The sequence below is a fragment of the Saccopteryx leptura genome, chromosome 8 (genome assembly GCF_036850995.1).
Source record: "Saccopteryx leptura isolate mSacLep1 chromosome 8, mSacLep1_pri_phased_curated, whole genome shotgun sequence".
Lineage (NCBI taxonomy): Eukaryota > Metazoa > Chordata > Mammalia > Chiroptera > Emballonuridae > Saccopteryx > Saccopteryx leptura.
The window spans coordinates 83,460,153-83,487,874 of NC_089510.1; the positions used below are offsets into that span (position 1 = coordinate 83,460,153).

The window sequence follows — 27,722 nt, forward strand, 5'->3', positions numbered from 1 at the left end:
TAACCCCCAGTATCTCAGTGTGTGATTGTGTTTGGAGATACAGCCTTTAAATTATGTAACTGTGGTGAAATCAGTCGTATGGGAGTGCCCTAACCCAACATGACTGATGTCCTTATAAGAGGTGGAAATTAGGACACAGACATGCAGAAGAAGGCCACATGAAGACATCAAAGGAAGGTGACCATATATAAGCCAAGGAGACAGGTCTTGGAAGAAACCAAACTTGTAGCCTCCAGAATTATGAGGAAATAATTCCTGTCATTTAAGCCACTCAGCCTGTGGGTACTCTGTAAGGGTAGCCCTACAAATGAATGCAACCCCTACAAGCACCTCCCAAGTCTCTATCTAAGTTCTACCACAGGCCTTGTCTGCTTTAAAAACATACTTCTAGAAAAAGTAGTGCACAAACAAACAAACAATCCAATAAAAAAATGGGAAGAGGATATGAATAGACACTTCTCCCAGGAAGAAATACAAATGGCCAACAGATATATGAAAAGATGCTCATCTTCTTTAGCTATTAGAGAAATGCAAATCAAAACGGCAATGAGATACCACCTCACACCTGTTCGATTAGCTGTTATTAGCAAGACAGGTAATAGCAAATGTTGGAGAGGCTGTGGAGAAAAAGGAACCCTCATTCACTGTTGGTGGGAATGTAAAGTAGTACAACCATTATGGAAGAAAGTATGGTGGTTCCTCAAAAAACTGAAAATAGAACTACCTTATGACCCAGCAATCCCTCTACTGGGTATATATCCCAAAAACTCAGAAACATTGATACGTAAAGACACATGCAGCCCCATGTTTATTGCAGCATTGTTCACAGTGGCCAGGACATGGAAACAACCAAAAAGCCCATCAATAGATGACTGGATAAAGAAGATGTGGCACATATACACTATGGAATACTACTCAGCCATAAGAAATGATGACATCGGAACATTTACAGCAAAATGGTGGGATCTTGATAACATGATACGAAGCGAAATAAGTAAATCAGAAAAAAACAGGAACTGTATTATTCCATACGTAGGTGGGACATAATAGTGAAACTAAGAGACATTGAAAAGAGTGTGGTGGTTACGGGGGGGGGGGGGGGGTGACAGAGGACAATCTGACTTTGGGTGGTGGGTATGCAACATAATTGAACGACAAGATAACCTGGACTTGTTATCTTTGAATATATGTATCCTGATTTATTGATGTCACCCCATTAAAAAAATAAAATTATTAAAAATAATAATAATAATAATAAAATAAATAAATAAATAAATAAAAAGAATTTGCAGCCATCAAAAAAAAAAAAAAAAAAGTAGTGCATTTATCCCCCATAAACAAGCACCCAGCCACCCTCCTAGGGCTACGAGAAAGCAAGCTTAGCAGATGTTACTCTGACCCTTTACCTTGTCTTTCTATTCTGCTCCGTAAGTATTTACTGAGAAACTTCTACGTGCTAGACACAGAATGAGACACTATAGAACAGCGGTTCTCAACCTGTGGGTTGTGACCCCTGTGTTTTGGTCGTTCAACCCCTGCCGGGGTAGCGACCCACAGGTTGAGAACCACTGCTATAGAATAAGGCACAAAAGGTTAAGCACAGAAAGAATGTTTCTCTTATTTGCATGGGTGCTTTTAGAAGTATAACCGAGAGAAGCATTAAAGCAAAACGAAAAAACTTGGAAGCCACAGCAGGAGGGAGCAGCATGGGAAGACAGACGAGCCAGAGCTCACAGCCAGTGCCTGTGGTCTGCCAGCTGCAGGACCCAGGTGATCTCACTTCTCTACGGGAGAACTAGACGTCAGCATCCCTACTGGACATGAAGGAAACCGAGACACAGCCCGATTAACATGTACTAGTTCGTCACAGAACCAGATTTTCATCTGGTCTGTACTCCAGAGTTTTCACTATGTGGAGAACTACACACAAGTTAGGTATGGTAAGAAATAAGTATGTAAACAAGGAACTGTAAGAACCAGGATAGCTGGGTTAATACGAGATGTGAAAGGATTCAAAAGACCACAACCACTGTTTACCTCGTACCCACTGCTCTGCTCTAACACCCTCCTGAAATAAGGCAACACACCAGCACATGCTGAGGTCCTGGAACAGTAACTGATACGCAACAGAAGCATCTTCCACAGTAATTACTACTAATATTAGCACCTCATTTAGTCCTCCTCAGAATCCTGTGAGGCACCTCCAGCTGGTCATAGGAGCAATAAAGTTCAGGGAAGTTCAGCTAACCCGCCCGAGGTCAGAGAGCTATTGAGGGATAAAGGGGACAATTCTGAGTCTAAGAATTAAAATATATTTCTTAAAAGCACTTACAGTTTGAGTATCTTTTCTTACAACTGACAGAGAAGGAAACTAGTTACCCTTACTGAACTGAAATTCTCCACAGGATTAATAAACTCCTCAGTTCCTAAAACTCTGTCCTTCTACTTCTGGTCTGCAAGTGACAAGAATCCAAAGAAGAGCTTAAAAGCAGAAGGCAACAGAAAAAGTTTGAAATGCTGCCCCAGAGCGCCAGGGATGAGCCAGGAAATGGATGGAGCACCCTGAGGGCCACGTGCGAACCTGGTGCAAGCAGGCAGTGTGCCAGGCCCGCAGCCAGCCCGCCAAGGGGTCGAGGAACACTGAGCACGCTGCCTGCAGACAGAGCGCTAGGACCAAGGGAATCTGTGAACGTCAGGTTCGAGCCCAACTCCTAACTGCTGTGAACATACTTGAAGGGGGATTACAGGACACTCTGGAAGCAGAGGCAGATTTAACGGCGGGCACACAGGCACGCACCCTGGCCCCTACTTCTGAAGGGCCCCACAAAATCCCAACTTCATACTTTTTTTCTAATAACGTCAAGTATGGTTTCATACATGTACTATTAATTTTAACATTAATAGTACATGATATTTTTTACTTATTTAAAAATATGGTTAACATTTATTTTTATTTTCCCTGTCTCATTTTTTAAGTGGTCAATATTTTCTTCTGCACCTGGGGCCTCAACCGACCTTAATGCGCCTCTGCTGGTAAGTGAAGAAACCTCAGCTAAAACTGAGCACACAGCGAAAAGGCCTGGCAATACCCACAGATGCATGGGCAGAGGGGCGGCAGGCAGGGTCTAGGGCTCCCAGCCAGACTGGCGCTCATGCCTCAACCAGCATCTGTGTTCTGCAGCATAAACTACCAATCTGTCTCTCCCACCCAACTGCAAGGCCCTCAAGGGTACCTGGGCACACAGGAGGCTTTCAATAAATGGTGGCTAAGTGAACAAATGGATGAAAAAGTAAAGCAATCCCCCCCAAAAAAAGTTTTTCTGCTTAGATTTCATATCTACCAAGAGCTCTTAACACTTTTTTTTAAATTCAGTGAAAGGAAGGCAGGCAGAGAGACAGACTCTCCCATGCACTCCAACTGGGATTCACCCAACAAGCCCACTAGAGGGCGATGCTCTGCCCATCAGGGGCATTGCTCTGTTGCTCAGCAATCGAGCTCTTCTTAGTGCCTGAGGTGGGGGCCATGGAGCCATCCTCAGTGCCAGGGCTAACTTGCTCCAATCAAGCCATGGCTGCAAGAAGAGAGAGGGAGAAAGGGAGAGAGGGAGGTGAGAAGGGGAGGGGTGGAGAAGCAGATGGGCACTTCTCCTGTGTGCCCTGGCTGGGAATTGAACCCAGGACTTACACACACTGGGCCAATGCTCTGACACTGAGCCAAATGGCCAGGGCCTAGTAACAAATTCATTACCAAATATTTTCCCCAGCCCTGGCAGGGTAGCTCAGTAGGTTAAGAGCATCGTTCTGATACACCAAGATTGTGCGTTCCATCCCCAATCAGGGCACATACAACAATCAACCAATGCATGCATAAATAAGTGGAACAACAAACAGTTGTTCCTCTTTATCTCCTTCCTTTCTCTCTAAAATCAATAAAAATACTTAAAAAAAACTTTCTCCCATAACTCAGGTAAATATGTGACATTCTTCTCTAAAATTTAAGATCATCTAAACCCACTTAATTGCAGGTCTGTCATGCCTGACTCTCTTATGTTAAATGTTTTAAATATTAAGTATTATTTAATATTATTTTAATATTTTATTTCAAAAAAATCTGGAAAAATTATACCTTTGCAATGTAAGTTCTACATCAATGGCAAACACAGCTGAGTAGTTTATTTTATCAATCACCAACTAGGAGTACAGAGGTGTTAACTCTTCTGTTTCCTTTCTGTACTAACCCCTCACTCTGTATTTTCTAATACAAGGTGGGCAAAAGTAGGTTTACAGTTATTTGTATGGAAAATAATACAATCATTAATAAGTAATAATATAAGAATAAACTGTGTTTTGCATATTCACAACTCGAAAACTAGTTTTGCCCCACTCTGTACAGTGAACATAATAGAAGAAAAGCAAGTTGGTTGTTCATGGAGGGCAGAGATTTGAAACATAAGGTAAGTACTTTCCCTAGCCCACACCCTTTTTGCTACTATCGATATAACTCCCACCACCATCACCCAAGTACTATTACGAGAAGGCAAAATTGGAATAAAGGAACATTCAAAGAGCAGCCAGAGTTATACAGAAGCAAGTGCTCCTTTTATTTGCTGATGAACATAATTGACTTAAAAATGGTAGCAAAATTGAATGTCTTTTGTTCTGAAACTCCTGACTTCTCTGTCCTTTCGAATTTCATGATTACATCTGTGGCTGAAAATACCAAGCATACTTCTCAATGTCATTTCTCTTCATATCTGTAATGGCTAACAATGATGAAATAATATTTGCTTTTTCTAAATGTTTCATTATCATTAATGCCCTGAGACATTAAACCCTCTAGGTTTAAGACCAGCTCTTTTTGTCTAACAGCATGAAATTTTTGTAGCCAAATAGAAAAAAACAAAACAAAACATTATTGGTGATGTTTATAGTTTCTAAAAGCCCTTTCTATAATACAAAGAATTACTCTGCAGGGTAGTTACTGATTGATAATATTTATCATATCCAGAATTTTTTTTAAATGTTCTTTGAAAATCCCAATTACTTTTTTCAAACAGTTCTTGCCACTGGTTAAGTAATCAACCAGTCGTCTGCTGTATAGGTAACCAAATCTAAGGTTTTAAATATAGTAATAAGGTGATTCATGACCAAACAAAAATTCCCCAAACATTTTACCTACACACTCATTTATATCTAAAAATCTTAAATTTTCTAATAGTGCTTAGTTTTTTTTTTGTTTTTGTTTTTTTTAAAGACTGTATTCAATTTTCAGAGAGGAGGGGGGGGAGAGGGAGAGAGAGGGAGAGAGAGAGAGAGAGAGAGAGAGAGAGAAGTGGGGAGAAGCAGGAAGCATCAACTCCCATATGTGCCTTGACCAGGCAAGCCCAGGGTTTCCAACCGGCGACCTCAGTGTTCCAGGTCAATGCTCTATCCACTGCGCCACCACAGGTCAGGCTATTAGTGCTTAGTTTTTAACCCACATGCCAATTCCAGGCAACGGTTATGTATAAATTGAAAGGGCAATGGTTAGATCCAGATAACAAATCCAAGCCAGCCTGCTTTATGCGGGGTGATCACATGCTGAAGGTATGGGTATGGCACCTGTCCTCAGGCCTTCTGGGCATGATTCTTACTGACAGACTTGTTCGGGAGGGACCAGTATAAAGAGATACTCTCAGAAACGGCAATCACCTCTTGGCTTGCTTCTTTGTACTGACACTTTCATAGACACAGAAATAAACCAAGCCACTCACCCCTCACAGAAATCTAAAACCTGGAAACAGGAACACAATTAGGGCATATATAAATAAAAAATCTTTTAGTACTTTACTGGACACACCTGGCTCTTTCCAGGTGACTGTCCAATTACTTATAACTAAAACCACTGAGGTTTGGACAGGATGATGGAAAAAAGTATATCCTTTATGGTATCTCTTTAATCCAACGACTTCAGGAACACAAGTCATTCTAGAGTTGAAAGGATATTGGCAGTAATTTATAAAGACCTTCCAAATCAAGAAGGAAGCCTGGCCAAGCTAAGAGACACAGCTTACAGACTGCAGAACCAAGGCTGGGTCTTCAGCTGGCTCGGCTCTGTCTTATCACACCCATCTACCACCTCAAGGTGGAAGGGAGAGAGCCCTGTTCAGCAGGAGCTGAGCTTCTCATGACACCAATGACAGTCAGGCAGCCCCTTCTTGAGCAGAAATACAGCACTGGGCAGAGGCGGAATGCAAATTGCAAACTGACAAATTTAGTGTAACAATTCAAGTTGTAACGATAACTCGTGTGACTTGTATATCAATTAATAGTTTATAAAATGCTTGGAACAGAACTTATCTTGCATAATACTCAGAAGATCCTCTGCTCTGGCCGGACAGCTCGGTTATAGAGCATAGTCCTGAAGCACAGAGGTTGCCGGTTCAATCCCTGGTCAGGGCACATACAGGAACAGATCTTGTTCCTGTCTCTGTCTCTCTTTCCCTTCCTCTCTCACTAAGATTACTACAAAAATAAAAAATTTTTAATTAAAAAAAGATCCTCTAACATAGCTAACACTGTTGTCCTATATTCTAGATGAAGAATTTCAGAATTAAGTAACTTAATAAACCATGATCAGCTAAGTATATTTTATTGTATCTCACAAAACTAAATATCAAAAAGGCCCACACTTAAAGATCAAAAAATCAAATCTAACCCCCTCCAGTACCTGTGTGGCACATAAAAACACCAGACAAGTGAGAAGTTACATTCACAGAGGTGCATGAAATAAAATGGGTCATTTATTCCAGTCTAAATGGAAATGCTGTTTTAAAGAAAAAAATATGTATCAGAAGACAAATAATAAGCAGAGATCTGATGGTTTAATCTGTGCTAAAGTTAGCTACTTTTAAGATATGAATAAAGCTATCCTATGAGGCACCTGTAGGTAGTAACTGTCCCTGTCGCTCCAGCCACTGATGGGCACGGACAAGGTGTCCGATCACAGAGATGACTTCAGTCCAGCTTCTCAAGCACACTGACACGGAAACACAGGCAGATTGCTCTTGACGGTATCTATGAATTTTATAATTTACATTTAAAAATGTTCCACCAGTCTGCCAATGGGTTCTACAGCCCAAGAAATGATTAAGAATCCATGCTGATGATCCTCATAACTCAGGTCATATTCACACACAGCAAAGTAAGTTTGTCAGCCTGACAGGTTCCAGAGTGTGTGCAGAAATAGATGTTGGGCAGATAAAATATATTATGCTTACTTTGTTAAAGATGGCACTGCCCACGTGGAAGCTGTTGCCCAGGTGATATTAATGTGTGTTGAGGGCGGGCTGTGGGCAGGCAAGATCCTTGTTGCCTGGGGCTTGGTTTTAGGACTAAGCCTTTCCCACCCTTTTTGATGTGGGGTGGACTTTGTATCAGAGACTTCCTTATTTTGTATATTGGATTAAAGGTTTTGATTTCTGCACTATAAAGTGGGGCAGACTGGGAGCTTGCTCTCTTGGTTCCTGAGATTAGCATTAGAGAGGAGAGAGCAGAGAGAGGCCACGTGGAGGAGACCAGGAGAACAGGCAAGATGGTGGAGTGTTGAGTGAGAAGCCAGTTTGTGCAGAGAGAAGGAAGGAGATGGGGAACAGAGGTGAATAAGTCTGGTGAGCTAGAAACCTTTGATTCTAGGAAACTCGGATAAGTCAGTAGCTTTGTGAGCACTGAGTGAGTGGGTTTTGGAGCCCAGTGTGTGTTTTTACTTTCCCGCCGGATGCAAGCTAGGATTAAAGATGATGGCCCACCAGTTCTTGGCTCCGTTGTTTCATTACCGTCTACGAATCCTATGTGAACCTGCATGGGCCAGGCTGCTGTGTTGGTGGCCATGGCTACTGGCTTTACATATAAAATGCACTGAACCTTCATAAAGTTTTGTATCCAACAGGTTAGACAAAGATATTTTTCTAACGAAAGTTATTACATTACAAATATGTTACTAATTAGAAAGACAGACTATACTAACTGCAATAAAATCAAATATAATGTGCATAATTTAATTCTTACTAATGATTCAGAAGTCACTTCTAGATGGGATACTTTCTCATTATTATTATGAAAATGAACAATCATTTTTCCATAGAAGTCAGGAATAGAATTCTAGTCAACAGAACACCAAATGCTAAAGGAATGTGCCACACTGTTTTGGTAATGGTTGCTTACAGAAACTCACTTATATTCCCATGTGGTCTTCATTTTAAGGCAGTGTTTTTCAACCAGTGTGCCACGAGACATGGTCAGGTGTGAGTATAAATACATTTAGAAACTATATTATTAAGTATATGTATAATATGTACTGTGTTAGAGTGTCATTTTGTGTCATTTTGGTAGGTGGTGTGCCCCAGGACTTTGTAAATGTAAAAATTGTGCCGCGGCTCAAAAAAGGTTGAAAATCACTATTTTAAGGAGCAGTAGATGAGAACTGGCTAATACTAGATTAGAAAGAGCCTCAGACCTCCTCCGACCCTTCTCTTCCCCCCACCCCTCCACAGGTGCCGACTCCAGCCAGTCTGCCACACTCTGGGAAGTGCCTATTGTGTGCTGAGCACCTTTCAAGAAACCAGATGCAGTGATGAGCAGGACACATAGGGTTCCTGACCTTGTGGAACTTAAATGCTAAAACGGAGGGAGACCAACAATGACCAAGTAAGCAAACAAATGAACCACCCAAATATATAACTTAAAAGTATTCCTAAAAATCACACAGGGAGTTGGACGCAGAGCCCCCCTGGGCTCCTGTTTCCTCCTGCTAATCTTGTGTTCTATTAAACTACAATGTCAGGATCTCAGAAACAACGGAAATCCAAGAGACAATGCAGAACAGGGAGACAGAGAAGGCTCAGAAAGAAGAAACTTGCACAGTGCTTTGAGGGGAGGTACATCCTGGGACATTCTTTTATTTAGCAATGCCAACCTGTCTGTAATTATTCCTCCGGCAAAATAAGCCATATAATGAAAAATACAGTTGCTGAAAACCTGCTGACGATGGAAAATAGACCAAAAGAGACACATAAGGCCTTTGCGCTTCCCAAGGCTCCCATCTCCATGCATACACTGTTCATTCTGAATCCTTTCCTAGCCCTCCTATAGAAAAATCAATGTCACAAAAGGACATGCAAGAGATTCCAATTCTCTTTATTCTTAGATGCCAATGGCTCTGATTCTCAGTCTGTCGGGGCACAGGGCAATGCCCCCATGCTCCTTTCTAAAGCTCATCATTTTCACAGCACTGAGAGAAACCAAGCACTGGTTTCATCCCAGGTTGTGATCACTACAAGGAAGGACCGAGGCGAACATGGACAGTTTAGCTGGCTTGGTGGAGCAAAACTGAGAAAAGCACATTACGGTTCCCATCAAGCAGCCCCACCCTTTCTCCACAGGGTCTCCGATTTCTGGCCAACTCTTTCAAAAATCCTCACTGGAGAATGACCAACCGTACCAAAATTTAAACACATTTTAAAATAAGACTTCATATCTCTCCTAGGTCAGGGAAAATAGAATATATGTAATTTCAACAGGTGTTTACCCATTAACTACCCCCCAAAACAAAGAAATCAGGTACTGTATATATATACTCTGCTATAACAACAAAAATGCTTATTCAACTACTATTCAGTTTTTTCGTTACATCAATGAATCTGGAGAAAAAAGAGTTCCCAAATTATAGAACATTAACTTGGATGCTTCACTTTTTCTTCTCATATGCTTTTTTAATCTTTGGGTCTACGTGAAGTTCTTCCTGTCACATTTGAAAAATGGTTCATAAATTACTATGAAAGGGTGGAAAATAAAACTCCAGGCATCTGCTGAAGAAATTTTTACATATAAATTATTCAGAAAGTTAATGATGAGGTTAAAAATTGAGAAGAACCATGGCCAGTATACAATGAAAGGAAAAAATTGCTTCATACTGTGTGATCTCAATATGTATTTAGAAAGGCAAACTGCCAAAGTTTCGTTGAAATTGTTCTAACAGTCTTCTTCATTATAACAGCTTCCACTTATTGAATGCCCACTGTTATGTGAAATGTCACACCTCACAGAACATTTCTCTTAATCCTTATCTCTAACAGATCAGGTAGGTATTCAAATATGTGGTGAAAGAATGTGTAAAACTTACATAGGAAGTAGCCATGGTGGAATTTGAAGGCCCTTTCAATTAATGTCCATTTCTTCCCAGCGTAGTCTTTGCCCTGTTTTCTCCCATACTTTCAATTCTAACCACACTCACAAATGTTTTATATAATAGAAATGATAGTAAATGTGACCAAACTATTCCTTCTTACCTAAATAAAGTTTCTTGTAGTTTAAAACAAACAAAAGAAAACCTAGCCTATATTTTCTCTTAAGTTGAAATGGTCAGGTTATTTTCTTTTCCTCAAACCTCCCCCAGCCTCCCACCACAAAATGAAGCAACACACACACACACACACACACACACACACACACACCCTACTACATCAGAGCCTACCGAGTTGAAAGGACAAGATTCCCCTGTTCGCCTACCCTAAGTTCACACTATCTTTAAGGTCCATGGGTTCGGTCCTTCTCAACCTAAGAAAACAAAGACTGTTTTGTTAACTGCACCTCAGAGCGGACCAGAGCTGTCTCTTCAACTATATGTCTCTTACTATAAGATGATCTCTGCACACTGACATTCATCTTTTATTAAATTTATTTGAACAATTTTACCAATTTATCTTTAAAGTAGTTTCAGCTACTTAATTATGTAATGAATCTGTTACAATCAAGATTTTCTCCACGGACTCAGTTTAGTTATTAAGGTATCATTTTTAATCATTCACTTGCCTCCTCCCGTTTTCTTAAAACAGTGGACTCTCACTCGGGCACCGGGTGGTCTGGTACTGGAGCCGCCGGGCAGGCACGGCGCATGCTCATACCCACTGTCAGACAGTAATGTGATGTAAAGCAAATCCACCTATCCGGGCAGCTGACTGCGGTCACCTCACAGTGGGAAACAGGTAGGAAGATGGGAAACGCTTGGTTTGCAGTTCTGCTCTCCTCTGAGCCTGCGCTGCCTCACATGCAAATCCCAGGATCACCACTGGCAAGAGAGAGTACAGCACAGCTTCTCTTCCCACAGGATGGTCAACTTTTAACTGCTACCCCTTCCGTGGGCCGTTAGCATTAGGAAAGGTATTATTTCATCACAGTGATGAGAACTGTACTCTGTTCAACAGAATGAAACACTTCCTCAAAACAGATGAGCAGGAGGCCTAATGGAATTCTGCGTTCCTGTTCTTTTCTGCTCACTGACTGGCAACGTGAGTGTGACCCATCCTCACGTGTCCTGGCTGGAGGCAACGTGAGTGTGACCCACCCTCACAAGTCCTGGCTGGAGGCAACGTGAGTGTGACCCACCCTCACGTGTCCTGGCTGGAGGGGCTGCTCCGTACCCTGTTCCCCCCCTGGTGACTCCTATGGACAAACACTTGTGTAAAACAAGTCATTTATTTAAAGCAGGGGAAAGACTGGCCAACATTCTGGCTACTAAAACAAAACAAAGACAAACACAGATGCCAAACTGGCTCACGTGAATGTAAAGATGGAAAAAATAAAATTATAGTGGCTGCACTATGAATTAGATGGTAAAGAAAGAGATAAGTTTTACATCAGGGAAGGATACAATTTCTTTGATTCCTGCCTGAACTTTGGCAATTTTTGTATGTAGCTGCCAATTTTTTAGTCCTAGCAAGTCATTAAAAACTTAAAATTACAGATTTTTAAAACCACTGTAGAAACAAATAGAAAAAAAGTTGGAAGACTATAATCTAAAACAATGTTAACACAATGATTATCTTCTTTGGGTAATAAAATTATAAGTTTGTTAATACTTTTCTGATTTTTTTTTTTCAGAGTAAAGGATGTTCCTCCAACGAGAGGGAAAAAAAAGAACAAAAGAGGCAAAAAAGAGAAAAAGAGCTGGTCAGGAACTTGGAAAGGAAGGTGTGCGAGGAGGACGGGGAGACACTCGCCCTGCACTGCGCCCAGGATAGAGCCCAGTCTCCTCCCAGGTCTACAGTCCAGGCCCCAGCCCGCGTACAGGAGAAGAACTCTTTCCTCTAACATTATTTTTATCTTCCAATATACCTATTACTTTTTAAATTGCTATTGGCTATTGCTGGGCAAATGACTTTGTAAAATTTGTATTTTCTGATTTTGCTCACTTTTATTGTTAAAAATAGCTGCTGCCCAGATTTGTGATCTGTGAAATGACTAATTAGCTTCCTGCTTGAGAAGGGGCTTTGTTATGCTAATGTATGCTGGAGGAGGGGTTTCATGCCAAAAAGTTTTAAGAAAAAGGAGGAGGAGGAGGAAGGAGGCCATGTTTTTGCAGAGTTTGTGCAGAGAGAAGGAGATGGGGAGCCATTGGGGACTGAGGCTGGTGGGGGGCCTTTGATTCCAGGAAAAACCAGGGAAGATTCTCCTGGTTATGGAACCAGAGAATGTGAGTGGCTTCTGGTGCCTGTGTGTTTGTTTCTGCTCGCCAGCCTGTAGCGAGGCTAGAATAAAGGAATGGCTCACCAGTGTTGGGCTCCACAGTTTCTTTACCGTCTGTCTGAATCTACTGGGAACCTGCACCTGCCTGGCAGCTGTGATGGCCGTGGCTACTGGCTGTACAGCTATATTGGCCACTTATTTAAAAGAAAAGAAAATTTTAGAGAAATGTAAGAACAAACAGCCAAGTTCTCACATCATACTCAGTAATTCACCAAGACCAGGTCCACATTATGGAGAAATGGGACTCCCATAACAGGCATTGTCTCCTTTGATGTTTTTACCAATTAATCTCTAAGACTCTGTAAGGGAATCACAGTCAACTGTCAAGCATGAAAGCCATATTGGTGAAGGGCAGCTGAGCAGCCCTGCAACACTTCTCTCCCCCAACTCTCCGGCACAGCAAGCAGCTAGACTGAGGAAGGGCCACGTAGTGCTACAAAAATGACAACTCTAGCACTGTCCAAACTAAACTAATCTTGGAATAAGTTTGCAAGCCGCAACCTATAGTCTCTGGGTACAATGACCGTGCCCATAATGAGCGGATAAGTCCATCAACTGGTTTACCTGTGAGATATAGCCTGGAGGCACGTGGATGGGAGGAATGGAGCCATTCGGTGACATCATGGGAACTTCAGCAGGTCCTGAAAGAGGCAAGAGTAAGATATTATTAACAGTATTCAAAATAATCTGGCATTTGTGAAATATTATCAAAACTCAAGAGAATCACTTTGACTATTTTCAATAATGGGCACGTGTGCCTCAGACATAAAACTGTGGATGAGAAAGGATTCTCCAGCTGTGTAAGTCAAGGGGGAAAACCAAAACTACGAGCATCTTTCTTTATAAATATTGAATGATTCCCAGATCCTCAAGTTCTGTACAGCAAGGCTGCTTAGTTAAGAATGCTCTAACCAAGTGGGGCAAAAAGTTTCTTCTTGTTTTCCTTTTTAAAGAGTGTTATTAATAACTGCTTAAACGAAACAATTTTAAATGATTTTATCGCCTCTGGTTTAAAAAGCTCCAATGGACTTGGGTTTATAATTTACATTTCAATTTATTTTCAGCAAATTACTAAAGCATGACATTAATTCTGAAATAAAAGAAACCACACAAGACTCCAAACCAACTGAATTTGGAATACCTCTTATGTTATAAAGTGGGGGTTGGGGGGTGGAGAGACCATATTTTAAAACTAGGCACAATTAGAAATGCTCATGCCAAATTTACTTGGGGTTGTTTCAAAGCAAAGCATTCCATTAACAAGGGGGAAGTTTCAAATTCATCAAAAGTTAAACACATGTCTAACACAAACAAAGACTAGTAAGGCAACACTCACCTAAAACATAGTGTAAATTAATATTTAATTACAAAGAAACTGCAATATTTGTCATAACATCAAAATCAGCTTCTGACATGCTTCCATGACTGTGGTTTCTCTAGATTTGTGAGAACCTTGCCACTCCTGCTTTTCAGTTTGGTAGCAGGCTTCCCTATTTAAGCAGCCCACCTCCCAAATGTCAATCCAAAACCGTTTTTTGTTTTTTAAAAAATTTCCTGGGATGACAGTGCTTAATGGGATTATATTGGTTTGAAATGCCCATTTCCACAATACACAATCTCTGGGTCTATGGCACTGCGGTTTGAGCCCGCCATCCAAGTCAAAGAGCACCCTCATCACTACGCACTTGGCCCTCCTCATCCTGCCCCGCCCCACGCGCTTCTAGTCTGAGATGCGACTTCATGGCTCCAAGTGCCCTGTGGTGTTTATTTGCTCTCCTCTAATGAGTGTTGTGCTGCCCACAATGAAAATTGCTGGACTGTAACAAAAACCAAGAAAAATACAACACTTTTCTTGGCAAAAGAAGACAGATCCTGCCACCCAATGCTGCATTTACATGTGAGCATAATGGACTCTTCAGCTCCCAATACAACCCTACCTTACAGGGGAGTCCCAGTGGGGGGTGGAGGGGCCCATCCATGGGTCTACAAGTAGAGGGGGAAACACAAAGGAGCAGGGCAGAAATAGATGCTGATATTTACCTAACACACCATCTGCCCAGAGTTTACACTGTAAAACACTAACTTACTGATCATCTCTAAACACACAAAAAAACTGGTTCCTCACAGGTTAACAAACTGGTGATCATTTAAAGCAAAAAAGAATGTCATAAAAATGAATAACTGTATAAACCTGTTCTGTTTTTATGTATGATTTCAATTAATACAATCACTGAAAGCACTTTCCAAATCTTTCTTATCAGCTTCAGCATTTTTGCCATAGTCATCAAGATATTTTTATATTTACTAGTTTTATCTGGATTGCCTCACTTAAATATCAGACAACTATTTCACCCTTAGCCTGAGCAGTATCTGTGAAGTCCAAGGGTCTCTGCCTAGTTTCATTCCCATCTCACTAGTCACACTGGTTAGGTGACCTTGAACAATTCACTTTAGTTTAGAGCCTCACTACTCAACAGTTATAACAATTCCTACCTCATATGGTTGGGTTCAAAGATTAAATTCAATAATGCTCACATACACACAAAAAAAACGCTTATAGTAGTACACAGCAAAATAATCACTCATCAGAAAGTTTGTAATCTTTACAATGTTTTTAAACTTTTTACTTACAGCTTTTTGGTTTGTTTGTTACATTGTAAGTATTGATTTATTTTAATAGTCCTTGTGACACATAAAATCGACAAGTATACACTTTGTACAATATTGCCTTATGAGGCAAACCTGTATCAGATAAACATCAAGTATTGTTTTTTAATCGCCAAAATGTGTACCAGGCAGTCTCTTAACCTCCGGAATGACCCCTAAAACCGTTCAAGTCATTTGTATAAAATGCTTTAAAGAGTAACTTACAGTCAGAAAATGTTTTCTTCCAAGCCTTGATTTCAAAAGTAGCAAATGACTTTAGTATGCTTGTTCCCTCTTCCTCTTATCACTGTCATCAAAAACCTTACAAAGGGCATTGCCAAACATATAGTAATGACTTCTGAAATTCAACTTTGCCTTGGAACCCCAAGGTCCCTCTCCTTTCTGAAATAACCCACTGCATTCACAGGCATTCTTGAGATTAAAAGCTAGCAGGCAATGAATGAATGAATGAATGAATGAATGAATGAATGAATGAATGAACGAATCACAGTGCTAGTATGAGAAAAAGTTATTGAGTCTCTAAACACTTGTCTCCCAATCAGTGAGCTTACTGCCTCTGTGCAACTGTCCTGTGTTGAGAACCTCCTGATACTATAACCCTTACCAAATTAAAACATAAACTCTTCTCCCTAAACTTCAAGGACAGCTAGGTTCCTTTAGATTTCTTAATCAACACCTCATGAGACACAAGACATAAAAGGATATAGCCCTTAAAATATAGTGAAAATGGTTCTTTCCTTGTTCAAATCACCAACACTGTCTATAATTGGAAGGGAGGGTTGTTGGGGGGGGGGGGGTCATCACACAATCTTTCCAAACAAACCAACTTCCTCTCTGACTATACTGAGAGATCACTGAACTATTAACACTGTTTTGAAATAATTTTTAAATCTCTTAAGGTATCTGGAACCCCTTTTAATTAAACACTGTTATACAGAGGTAGGACTATAAGATATATGTATACATACGTTAAATAATTTAAAAATGAAAAGAAAACTACACTTCCAAAACACTGAAAGATATTTTTGAGAAGGTAATTAAGAAGTTCAGTTAGAGACCACATGAACTCTTCCAAAGAGTTGTAAAATGTCACATGCAGTTTCTAGAACTGGAACTAGAGTGGTTTCTAGGAGCCAAATAACTACATGAAAAAAAACCTTGCGTGCTTTGATCAATTTCAGGTTTCAGGCTGAGATTTCAACAGTTAAAAATTCTTCTTGTACTAAGAAGTGAGACACAAACAGGGAACTATGATTGGTTTACAGCCAGCCATTAAAAGATTAAATTGCAATATGCACAGCATAACATCTTAAAAGTCTGCTAGCTGTTAATGAATTGAAGATATTTCATTTACTTATAGCAGAGCTTCAAAAAGAAAGGTTGGCGAATAACTTTTTATTTATTTATTTATTTATTTATTTATTTAGAGAGAGAGAGAGAGAGAGAGAGAGAGAGGAAAGGAGAGAAATGAGAAGCATCAACTCTTCATTGCGGCACTTTAGTTGTTCATTGATGGTTTTCTCATATGTGCCTTGACCAGGCAGTTACAGCAGAGCGAGTGACCCCTTGCTCAAGCCAGTGACCATGGGTTCAAGCCAGCAACCTTGGGCTCAAGCCAGCGACCATGGAGTCCTGTCAATGATCTCGCACTCAAGCCATATATGCCCGCACTCAAGCTGGAAACCTCAGGATTTTGAACCTGAGTCCTCAGCATTGCAGGTCAACAATCCATCCACTGCACCACTGCCTGGTCAGGCTAATTATTCAACCAGCAGTAATTCATGCAAGGATCCTATGACTTCATTCCACATCAAAGACACTGATGGTAAATCCAGCAAATGGTATTTTTAGGACCACACGCGCACATCAAGAGCTCCTGAGCCAAGGCTGTGAGGCCGTTCTGCTTCATTTTGTGAGTCTTCCCTGCTTCCAGGGCTCCCCTGAGCTTACACATTCATATAGCTCTTGCTCTGATGCTATATTCAGAATATTTGCCCACTATGGGAGCAGAGTTAACTAGAATGATTCGAAGTGAATGTACAAATGAGGTTTAGAAGTCTGAAAGTGGAAAAAATTGAGAAACCAGAGTATAAATTATCATTTAAACCAGCTTTAGAAATAGACCAGCTATAAATAATTATACTTCAATTTCAGACGTTTAAATAATATTTTTATAAGCTAAGTATTTACCAACAGGTGAACAAGTATTAAATGAATAAAATTATATTACTGAACCTGTCTATAAACTTGTGTGTCCAAATTGCTATTTTCAACAATAGCTCTTAGTATCAAGAGATTATATTCTTATCCTATTAATTCAAATACCTTGTTCATAAAGTATGTTAAGGGATTAAGATTACAACATAGCAAGATAAAACTAATGGGGAAAATTAAGCAAAAGCAAAATAATGATGTGATAAAATCCAATAAACCTTATAAAAGTGACCCTTGTGTCTTTCTAAATAGCTAAAGAAGAGAAATTCTTGCTGGCCAAAGTACACAAAAGGATAAGGTCATAGCTAGTACGTAAGAAAATAATAATGGTGAAGGTAAGTATCAGAACAAAAGGTCTAAAAAAAAGTACAGTTGCGCTGTTTGCCATGGGTCAAAGATTGAATACAAAATGTAAGGTCTTCTGATAAAATCCTGTGAATGTCTAATAATGAGTCTCCAATTACAATGATTCAAGACACATCGCGAAGCTAGGAGATGACACAGGCACTTTTGGGGATCACTGACTTTTTAAAATTAATTAATTAATTTATTTTTACAGGAACAGAGAGAGAGTCAGAGAGAGGGATAGATGGGACAGACAGACAGGAACAGAGAGAGATGAGAAGCATCAATCATCAATTTCTCGTTGCGACACCTTAGTTGGTCATTGGTTGCTTTCTCATATGTGCCTTGACTGGGGGGCTACAGCAGACCGAGTAACCTGAACACAAGCTGGCGAGCTTTTTGCTCAAGCCAGATGAGTCCGCGTTCAAGCTGGAGACCTCGGGGTCTCAAACCTGGGTCCTCCACATCCCAGTCCGATGCTCCATCCACTGCGCCACTGCCTGGTCAGGCTCATTGACTTTTTTCTTTTTAATTATTCAACATTGACTAAGCCCACAAGAGAAGCAAAAGGAATACAAAGTAATAAAGTACAGATCCTAACCTCAAAGAATCTTAAACTCTAGTGCATGGCTCTCAAATGTTAACGTGCATCTGTTTTATCCAGAGGGTTTCTGGAAATGCAGGTTACTGAGCTACACTTACTATACTCTCAGGATCAGAGAGTGTAGGCTGAGTCCCCAGAGTTAGCCTTCTTACAAGTTCTCAGGCAGCACAGCTGCTGCTGTCCAGGGGCCATACTTTGATAACCCTTAGATCAGCTATTTTCAACCTTTTTCATCTCATGGTATAAACTAATTACTAAAATTCTGCAGCACACCAAAAACTTTTTTTATTTTCCAATCTGACCCAAAAAATAGGCATGAGTTGGGTTCATTCATACCAATGGCTATTGTTGTGTTGGCTGTGTCATTTTTTTATTTGACAATCTAAGGGGGAAAAGGTCAGTGCCCTTGACTAAATAGGTATTGCACGTTTCAAAAATTCTTGCAGCATACCAGCAGTTAACAACCACTGCCTTAAATGATTAAAAGGCAGTAAGTTAACACAGCTAACATCATACTCAATGGTAAAAAGACTGAAAGCTTTCCCCCTGACATCAGGAACAAGACAAGGATGATGACTTTCACCACCACTACCTAACACTTGTACTGAAAGTTCCAGCCCGAACAATAATAGGGGGTAGGGGGTGCAGAGGAAGTAAAGACATCCAAATTAAAAAGCAAGGACTAAAACTATTTGCAGATCTTATATAAAGAAAACCGCAGATTGTACACACACACACACACACACACACACACTACTATAGTTAATAAACAAATTCAGTAAATTTGCAGGGTACAAGTTGATTATGTTTTTATACACCAGCAATAAACTATCTGAAAAGGGAATTAACCCTTTGAGTAGTAAGTTTTTTTCATGCTTGCTGAACCCGGGAGTGTTTTTCAAAAAATGAAATTAGTTCCAGTTCCAGTTTTATTAACTTAAAATCATGTTTGTTTGATAACCAATTTATGGAAACAAGAAGAACATATATTTGCCTTTTTTAAATGTTGCCTTACACATTTTTAAAATAAATCGAAGGTACTCTGGATGGTCAGGAGGCATGAGGATGTACGTGAATATTCGTACTACTCAAAGGGTTAAGAAAATAATTCCATTTACAACAGCATCCAAAAGAGTAAAATATCTAAGAATAAATTTAACCAAGAAGGTGGAAATACATGTATACAGACTGTAAAACATTGCTAAAAGAAATAAAAGATCTAATTTTTATCAAAATTCCAATGGCCTTTTTCAGAAACACAAAAGTCAATCTGCAAATTCACTATGGAACTGCAGGAGTCTCCAAACACACAGAAAGAACGAACTTAGTACCCTAATCTGACATCCTATGCAAAATTAACTCAAAATGGATCACAAACCTATATATAACAGGGAAAATCATAAAGCTCAGAAGAAAACGGGTGTTTTTAGTGTTGAACTTGTTAATGGATTCTTAGAGAAGACACAAAAAGGACAAGCAACAACAAAAAACACTAAAACTGAACTTCATAAAAGTTTTAATACTTTTATGCATCAAAGAACATTATTAACTAAGTGGACAGACAAGCAACAGAATGTAAAAAAATATTTACATATCTTGTATCTGATAAAGGACCTGTACTCTAAATATATAAAGAATTCTCACAACTCAGCAAAAAGACAACCCAATTTCAAAATGGGCAAGGGCTTGAATAGATATTTCACAAAGGAAGATATATAAATAGCCAAAAGTACATAAAAAGATGCTCAACATCATTAATCATTAGGGAAATGTAAATCAAAACCAAAATGAAATATCACTTCATACTCATTGTGGTGGCTAATCTCAGAAAAATAAAAAATAACTATTGGTAAATGTGTGGAGAAATTGGGACACTTACACAATTACTGGAAGGAATGGAAATGGTGCAGCTGCTGTGGAAAACAGGGCAGTGCTTCCTCAAGAAGTTGAACATAATTACCATATGGCCCACCAATACCACTCCTAGGTATATAAACCCATAAGAATCAAAAACTGGAACTCAAACAATCACATGCAAACATGTTCACAGAGAAACTATTCACAATAGCCATAAAGTAGAAACAGCCAAAATGTCCATTAGGGGATGAATGAATAAATAAATTTTATAAAATACAAACAATGGAATATTACTCAACCATAAAAAGAAAGTGCTGATATACGCAACTATGTGGATGAGCCTTGAAAACATTATGCTAAGTAAAGAAGCCAGACACAAAAGGTCACATATTTTGTAATTTTGTTTATATGAAATATCCAGAATAATAAATCAATAAAAACAGAACTCATGTTGTTTCCAAGGACTGCGGGGTGGGATTTGGGGAACAACTGCTTAATGGGTTCAGGGTTTCCTTTTGGAGTGATGAAAATGTTTTAGAAGGTTATGTGCATTTCACATCAATGAAAAGATTTTTTTGTGACAGAGACAGAGAGACAGGGAGAGGGACAGATAAGGAGAGACAGAGATGAGAAGCATCACTTCTTCATTGGAGCTCCTTAGTCTCCTTAGTTATTCATTGACTTCTTTCTCATATGTGCCTTGATTGGGGGGGTATGTGGAGGGCCTGTAGCAGAGTGAGTGACCCCTTGTTCAAGCCAGTGACCTTGGGTTCAAGCCAGCGACAATGGGGTCATGTCTACGATCTCATGCTCAAACCAGATGAGCCTGCGCTCGAGCCGGCTTGGGGTTTCGAACCTGGGTCCTCTGCATCCCAGTCCAATGCTCTACCCACTGTGCCACTGCCTGGTCAGGTGCAATAAAAATATTTTTTAAAAAGATGATGAGCACATAACCAAAGAAATGTAAGACAGTAAAACTGGGATTACTAATAAACTACCAAAAAGCAACCAAGTATAAATCTAGAGCAGTCAATCTTATACAGGGCATGACAAATGTAGGTTTACAGTTGTGAGTACATGAAACACAACTTATTCTTGTATTATTATTTATTTATTATTGTTTTATTTTCCACACGAACAAATGTAAACTTGCTTTTGCCTCACCTCGAACAATCATATTTTACAGGATGCTATCTCTAGACACTGTGCTATGCAAAGACCAGTGAGATGCATTCTCTATCCTCAGGGACTGACAGTCTACTTAAGGAGAGGCAGACATGTAAAACAAATAAACACAGGCAGGCACTTCAGGCAATGTCTAAATTTAGCAAGATTTGAAAAAAGTATTATTCTGTGAACACATCAGTAATTGCCGAAATGAGCAGTGAAAAGACCCTAGAAGTTGTGCTGCTTGGCAAGTAAAGAAACTGCAGCCCACCCTGGCTGGTGGCTCAGTGGATAGAGTGTCGGCCCAGTGTATGGACATCCGGGTTCAATTCCCACTCAGGGCACACAAGAGGAGGGACTACCTACTTCTTCCCCCTTTCTCTCCCTCTTCCCCTTCTGCAGCCAGTGGCTGGATTGGGTCCAGTGTGGCCCCAGGCACTAAGGATGGCTCGGTTGGTCCAGGCACATCAGCCTCAAGCATTAAAAAGAGCTCGGTCCTCTAGCACCAGCCTCAGATGGGGTTGCCAGGTGGATCCCAGTCAGGGTGCATGTGGGAGTCTGTCTACCTCTCCTCCTCTCACCCAAAGGGAGGGAGGGAGGGAGGGAGGGAGGGAGGGAAGGGACTGAGGTCTAGAAGCAAACTGACTAGCAGGCCGATGATGATGCAACAGGGTCTAAAACTCAGTTCTTCTCATTTTTAGCTCAGTGTTTTTTTCTCATTTCCATCTGGAGTAAGATTTGTTATTTCTTAAAATGCTGCTGCAATGTCCTTTTCTCTCAGAGGGAAGCTTTCATTCAGAGCCAGGTATTAGATGGTACGCTTCACTGGCTCTGATATACTGGTCCCTTCAACTGGTCACTGCTCCTTACCCCAGAGGCCCCCTGCAGAGAGAGGAACGCCTGGACAGAGTAAAAGCCTGGGAGCCAAAGAAGCCCGGGTTGGATACGGGGCTGACCATTTGCCAGCATGATTCTGCGCAAGTTAACTAAAATCCCTCTGACTGATGAACACTTCTCTGACCTACAAAAAAATCTACTTCCAAGGACTGCTCTGGAGACTGGAAGATGTAATACATAAAAAAGCACCCAGCACAGTGCCTTGTCAAATAATGGTATTTAAAAAATTAACTTTAATGTGCTACAAAAAGAGAAGCACTGTACGAACGAAGAGGTTAACAGAGTCATCATTTACCACAGAAACAAAGTTATATTTTGCTTAAATCAGCAAGTTAGTTGTTTGGTTCATCACATATTTTGTTCTAAAAACATATTCCCATCTTGTAGCTTAAAAATAATATCCTCCTGGCCCTGGCCGGTTGGCTCAGTGGTAGAGCGTCAGCCTGACGTGCGGAAGTCCCGGGTTCGATTCCCGGCCAGGGCACACAGGAGAAGCGCCCACCTGCTTCTCCTCCCCTCCCCCTCTCCTTCCTCTCTGTCTCTCTCTTCTCCTCCCGCAGCTGAGGCTCCACTGGAGCAAAAGATGGCCCAGGCGCTGAGGATGGCTCTATGGCCTCTGCCTCAGGCACTAGGATGGCTCTGGTCGCGACAGAGCGATGCCCCAGATGGGCAGAGCGTCGCCCCCTGGTGGGCATGCCGGGTGGATCCCTGTCGGGCGCATGCGGGAGTCTGTCTGACTGCCTCCCCGTTTCCAGCTTCAGAAAAATACAAAAAAAAAAAAAAAAAATATATATATATATATATATATATATATATATATATATATCCTCCTTTAGAAAAATGTAATGTGTTTTAGATATATGAATTATGATTTTTAAAAAAAATATGAGCCAAATTTTAAAAAGGGAAGGATCACTGCTTCCTCCTAGTTGTCTAAGTTCTCACCACAGTCCTAGTTCTCCGCCTCTCCCCAAAGCACTCGTCAGCTCTCCCCAGTCTAGGGACCTTAGACAGGTGGGTACACCTCCCTGTTCTGAGGCAGCCTCTCCCCAGTCTAGGGACCTTAGACAGGCGGGTACGCCTCACTGTTCTGAGGCAGCCTCTCCCCAGTCGAGGGACCTTAGACAGGCGGGTACGCCTCACTGTTCTGAGGCAGCCTCTCCCCAGTCGAGGGACCTTAGACAGGCAGGTACGCCTCACTGTTCTGAGGCAGCCTCTCCCCAGTCTAGGGACCTTAGACAGGCGGGTACGCCTCACTGTTCTGAGGCAGCCTGAATCAAAGGGTCGGCCTCCTTTTCTGAAAGTTGGATCATCTACCTCCCTCTGACACTGGCTTTATTACATGTTTCTAGTCTGGCTCAGCCCTTGTCCTTAAAAGTAGCAAGTGACCAGAGCAACAAGTGGCCCGATGACTACACATTCCTGCTGAAATCTTCCAGAGGTACAACACTACCAAGAATCAAAATGGAGTTATAGACAGAATTCATAAGCAATGGGTCACCACCACCTTATTATCACTTAACCATTTTAAAACACAAGAAGGAGCTGCATTAGTTAATAAATCTGTTTTTGCTAATTTGAAATGCAAGTCTTTTCTTCCCAAATATTTGTTAGAACCTGCTTAGCCATTTAGCTGTTATAAGGGAAATAAGAGTAGGGAGACAAGGGTTTAATTTCCATATAAAACTAAACCTCATGAATCCCAATTTTCCTTAATTTCAAAAAAATTGAGATTATTTACCCAATCAACTTTTTCAAGTTGGTTTAAGGCTTAAATGTTAATGAAATCAATCTAATTATTCTGTAATTACAGAGTGTTCTATTTACATTAGCTAAAATTTTTTAATTCAATTCAATAAATACTATGTAAGATTCTGTAAAAAATTTAAAGCTGTACAGAGGATTTTACAATAAATACGTTACTAACAAACTACTATGTAAATAAGCAGCAACTGTTTTATTAGTGGCCAAGAGCTCTGGAGTTGGACAATAAAAAGTTACATGCAGGTGGTATAGGAGTATATTAAAAACTCCCAGTGACTGACAATGAATGGTAAAGGCAGTTGGTGAATCCAGTCCCAACCAGTATAATGGCCTAACATAGTTTTAAAAAGAACTTGATTTAAATTCAGAGCTAGACGAACACAAGCTCTAAGATTATTAAAAATATTACAGAGGCCAGTAATACTGCCTTCACCTCTTGATTTTAGAACTCTTGGTTAATTTGCCAAACCTGATCTTGTTGTCCCTGAACAGGATGCCAAGGGCACAATGACACTGAAGAGAACAATCATTTCAGTTTTTAATTAGAGAGAACGGCATGCAGAATGACTAACGCACAGGTGTACAGACGAGGGGGGGGCAGCTCTGTGTCTCAGTGTTGGTCTAAGGTTTCTGTGACAGACACTCTAGCATGGAGTCAGGCACAGAGCCCAGACATCTCAAGCAGCACAGGCGTTTGGTGAAACTCTGGTCTAGCAAGAGAAATGCGTCAAGAATTGAGTATAAGGCCAAAGAGAAATTATTCAAGAGGTTGATCTTTGAGGGAAAACAAAGAGTGGGCTCGCCCACCCAGGCCGGCCTGGTACAGCAGCTAGACCTACCACGGTCTCCTGCTCTTCAAGTCAAGCCTTATCACCCCACGGAAACTCAGAACAGCAGTGAAAACACTCAGTATCATCCTACCAGCTAAACTTATCTACATGAATACTGAGATTCCGCCTGTCTTTGTTTGCATTTTTAACGTCAGGTTTTAAAGTCAGAAAGTTCATGGATTTGCTTATTTCTACTTAAACCAGGACCTTATAAACTTCAAAGCTCTGAGAAATGATACAAACACAACTCAACAGTACTGAGAAAGGACTTCTGATATTTTACAAAGAAAAGTCTCTGCAAATATTAGAAGTAAAATTAAAATAGTTTTGGCCAGTTTGCTCAGTAGATAGAGCGTGCAGAGGTCCTGGGTTTGATCCCCGGTCAGAGCACACACGAGAAGCAACCATCTGCTTCTCTTCCCCTCCTTTTCCCTCTGCTCTTCCTTTTCCCCTCTCTCAACCAGTGGCTCAACTGGATCTAGCATTGGCCTCAGGCGCTGAGGACAGCTCACTTGATTAGAGCATCATCCCAGACAGGGTTGCCAGGTGGATCCTGGTCAGGGCACATGTGGGAGTCTCTCTCCCTTCCTCTCACTTAAAAAAAAAAAAAAAAATTAAAGGCATCAACAAGAGCATGAAGCACTTCATTTCCAAGCCTTTAAAAACAATTATTTCCCGGTATATTTTCTCTTATGTCTGTTAAGAGCCTCTGAAGCCCCTCACATTTTCTCATGCAGAATAGTGAGGAGCAATTCGAGACACTGTTGGTGTTCCAGCTAATAACAAACCCAAGAGGGAGATAGTAGAAACACTAAGTTGAAATAGATGAGGATCCTATAGTCTTAATGAGGGTAAAAACATAGCAGAGAGGAATGTCCTGAGATAAAACACAAATTGATGTTTTTTAAAAAATATATTAAAGACTGTTAATTTTTCAGAACAAAAAATCAAAACTAAAGACTGTTCACTAAAAGCCTATGGAAGAGCGAGGAAGACCAGGGCAGACCTTGTTCCCCTGAGGCCCTGAGAATTCTGAAGGGGTTGACCTCAGTCTCTCACCAGCTTTCTCTGCTCTCAGGAAAGGTTATGAAACAGGGATGACTAAATCTCATCCACTCTTCCTCCCCAGACCCCGCTCCTACCCCATCCGGCTGACCACAAGGCCCACTTCTCCCACAGGGACAGGACAGCAAGTAAGACAGGACAGCAAGTAGATATTTCCATAACAAGTCCATGAAGAACTCAGGGGCAAATGTGCACTTCCTGTGTTATGTATGCCCCACTATACAATTTCAATGCCGTGTCTAGACAGGCAAGTTTGAAAACAGTATTGTTAACCACACAACAATAATTGCATTCCTCTCGTCTCAAATAAAGAGCAAATCAAGAACATTATTTGTCCTCGTACAAATAAAGAACATTAGAAACATCACCCACCTGAAAGCTGAATTATAAATAATTAATAATAATAATAATAATCATGGCAATGTGTAGCTTTACTAATATGTCATCACTGAATATATTGACGGGAGTTCCGTTACCCATGGCTCTAATAAGGTTTTACAAAGCAAAACAAAGATCTCTTTAAAAGGCTCTAAGGGCTGGCTGGCCAGGTGCCCCTGTGAGAGTGTGTGCTATCAAGGAAAGCCCACAACAACATTCTAAAGGCATTTTATTGACAACATTTCAACATGATTTACTAGCTTAGTTCTTTTAACTCATGTGCCTCAAATCCAAAGGCCAGAGAGAAATGTCTCGCATCCATGGAATAGAACTAAAGAAAACTAATACTTACTATGGAAGTGGGAAAAATAAACCAAATGTTCCATAAAATAAATCACAGTCTATATACCTGGTGCCGTTTTCTTTCTGACCTAGCAGGTTGTCACTCATTATCACCCACGTCAGGTGGGAAGTTGTCTCTCAACCAGGGACCGGCAAGCTTCTGAAATTAACTGAATTTTACAAAAGTGTTTTGAATGCTAACAAAAATTCTCTAAATTGTCCAGTGGCTGGGATCTAATAATGGGCTTTGAAATGACTAGTTTAATTTATAGTTCTAGTCAGCCTTACCTATACCACATAGAGGAGGCCAGGAAGTAAATGAGTTCATGTAGAAGGGCCATGTTGACACAGCCTGTTGCTTTATACTTCTGGTTGTAAGTGGGAAAAACAAAAAGTGGGCTGGAAACTGACAGTAAACAAGGAGTGCAAATAGGTTGGACTCTCCCATTTGCAGTCTGATCAAAGGCAGTCAGTTAACACCTCCCAGTAACTGAGGGAAGGTTGGGTCGCCCAGCTAGCTATTTTCTCAGCTATAAAAACAAGCTGCCAAGGGTATTGTTTAAGGGCAGCAAACTGCTTTAGAATATAGATGCTTCCAAGTCCTAACACACGGGTCCCACAGAAACAATTTTCCTACTAAACAGGCAATAATTTCACTTCTGAATAATAACCCTCCATTTACTATGGGAACCTGAGACAAAAGAAAGTGGAGGGTGCATACTTGGGTCTCCTAGCTGACTTCACTACTGTTTTTCCTGAGCTGAAAGAACAGCAAGCTTTTTGAGAGAATGGATAAATTCTCAAGTTGCGTCATCCAGACAACTACCAGCCCTCAGTTTGCTACTCAGGAATGGTCAAGACTGACTGGGTGGGCCATATTCCTATAGGAAAGAAGGGGAGAATCACTACCAACATGTTCAGTAAAAACCACTAAAGCATATATGAACTGGGCTTCACATATAGTATACTATGAATGCGCTGATGAGAGCATAGCCAGAAACAGACATATATAATATACAAATATAAGCAAC

General features: G+C 40.6%; 1 protein-coding gene and 1 non-coding gene across 6 annotated transcripts in view; one reads left to right on the plus strand and one right to left on the minus strand.

The window, feature by feature from the left end:
- Positions 1 to 27,722, minus strand: part of FNDC3B (fibronectin type III domain containing 3B) — a 400,148-nt gene that overhangs the window by 180,334 nt on the left and 192,092 nt on the right. For all 5 annotated transcript variants that reach the window (XM_066348038.1, XM_066348040.1, XM_066348039.1 and 2 more), the window contains exon 4: positions 13,126 to 13,202. In XM_066348038.1, the coding sequence (XP_066204135.1) occupies positions 13,126 to 13,202 (77 nt within the window). The remainder of the gene's footprint in view (positions 1 to 13,125; positions 13,203 to 27,722) is intronic.
- Positions 22,721 to 22,796, plus strand: TRNAV-GAC (transfer RNA valine (anticodon GAC)). The gene has a single exon. It is a non-coding gene; the product is annotated as a tRNA-Val (tRNA).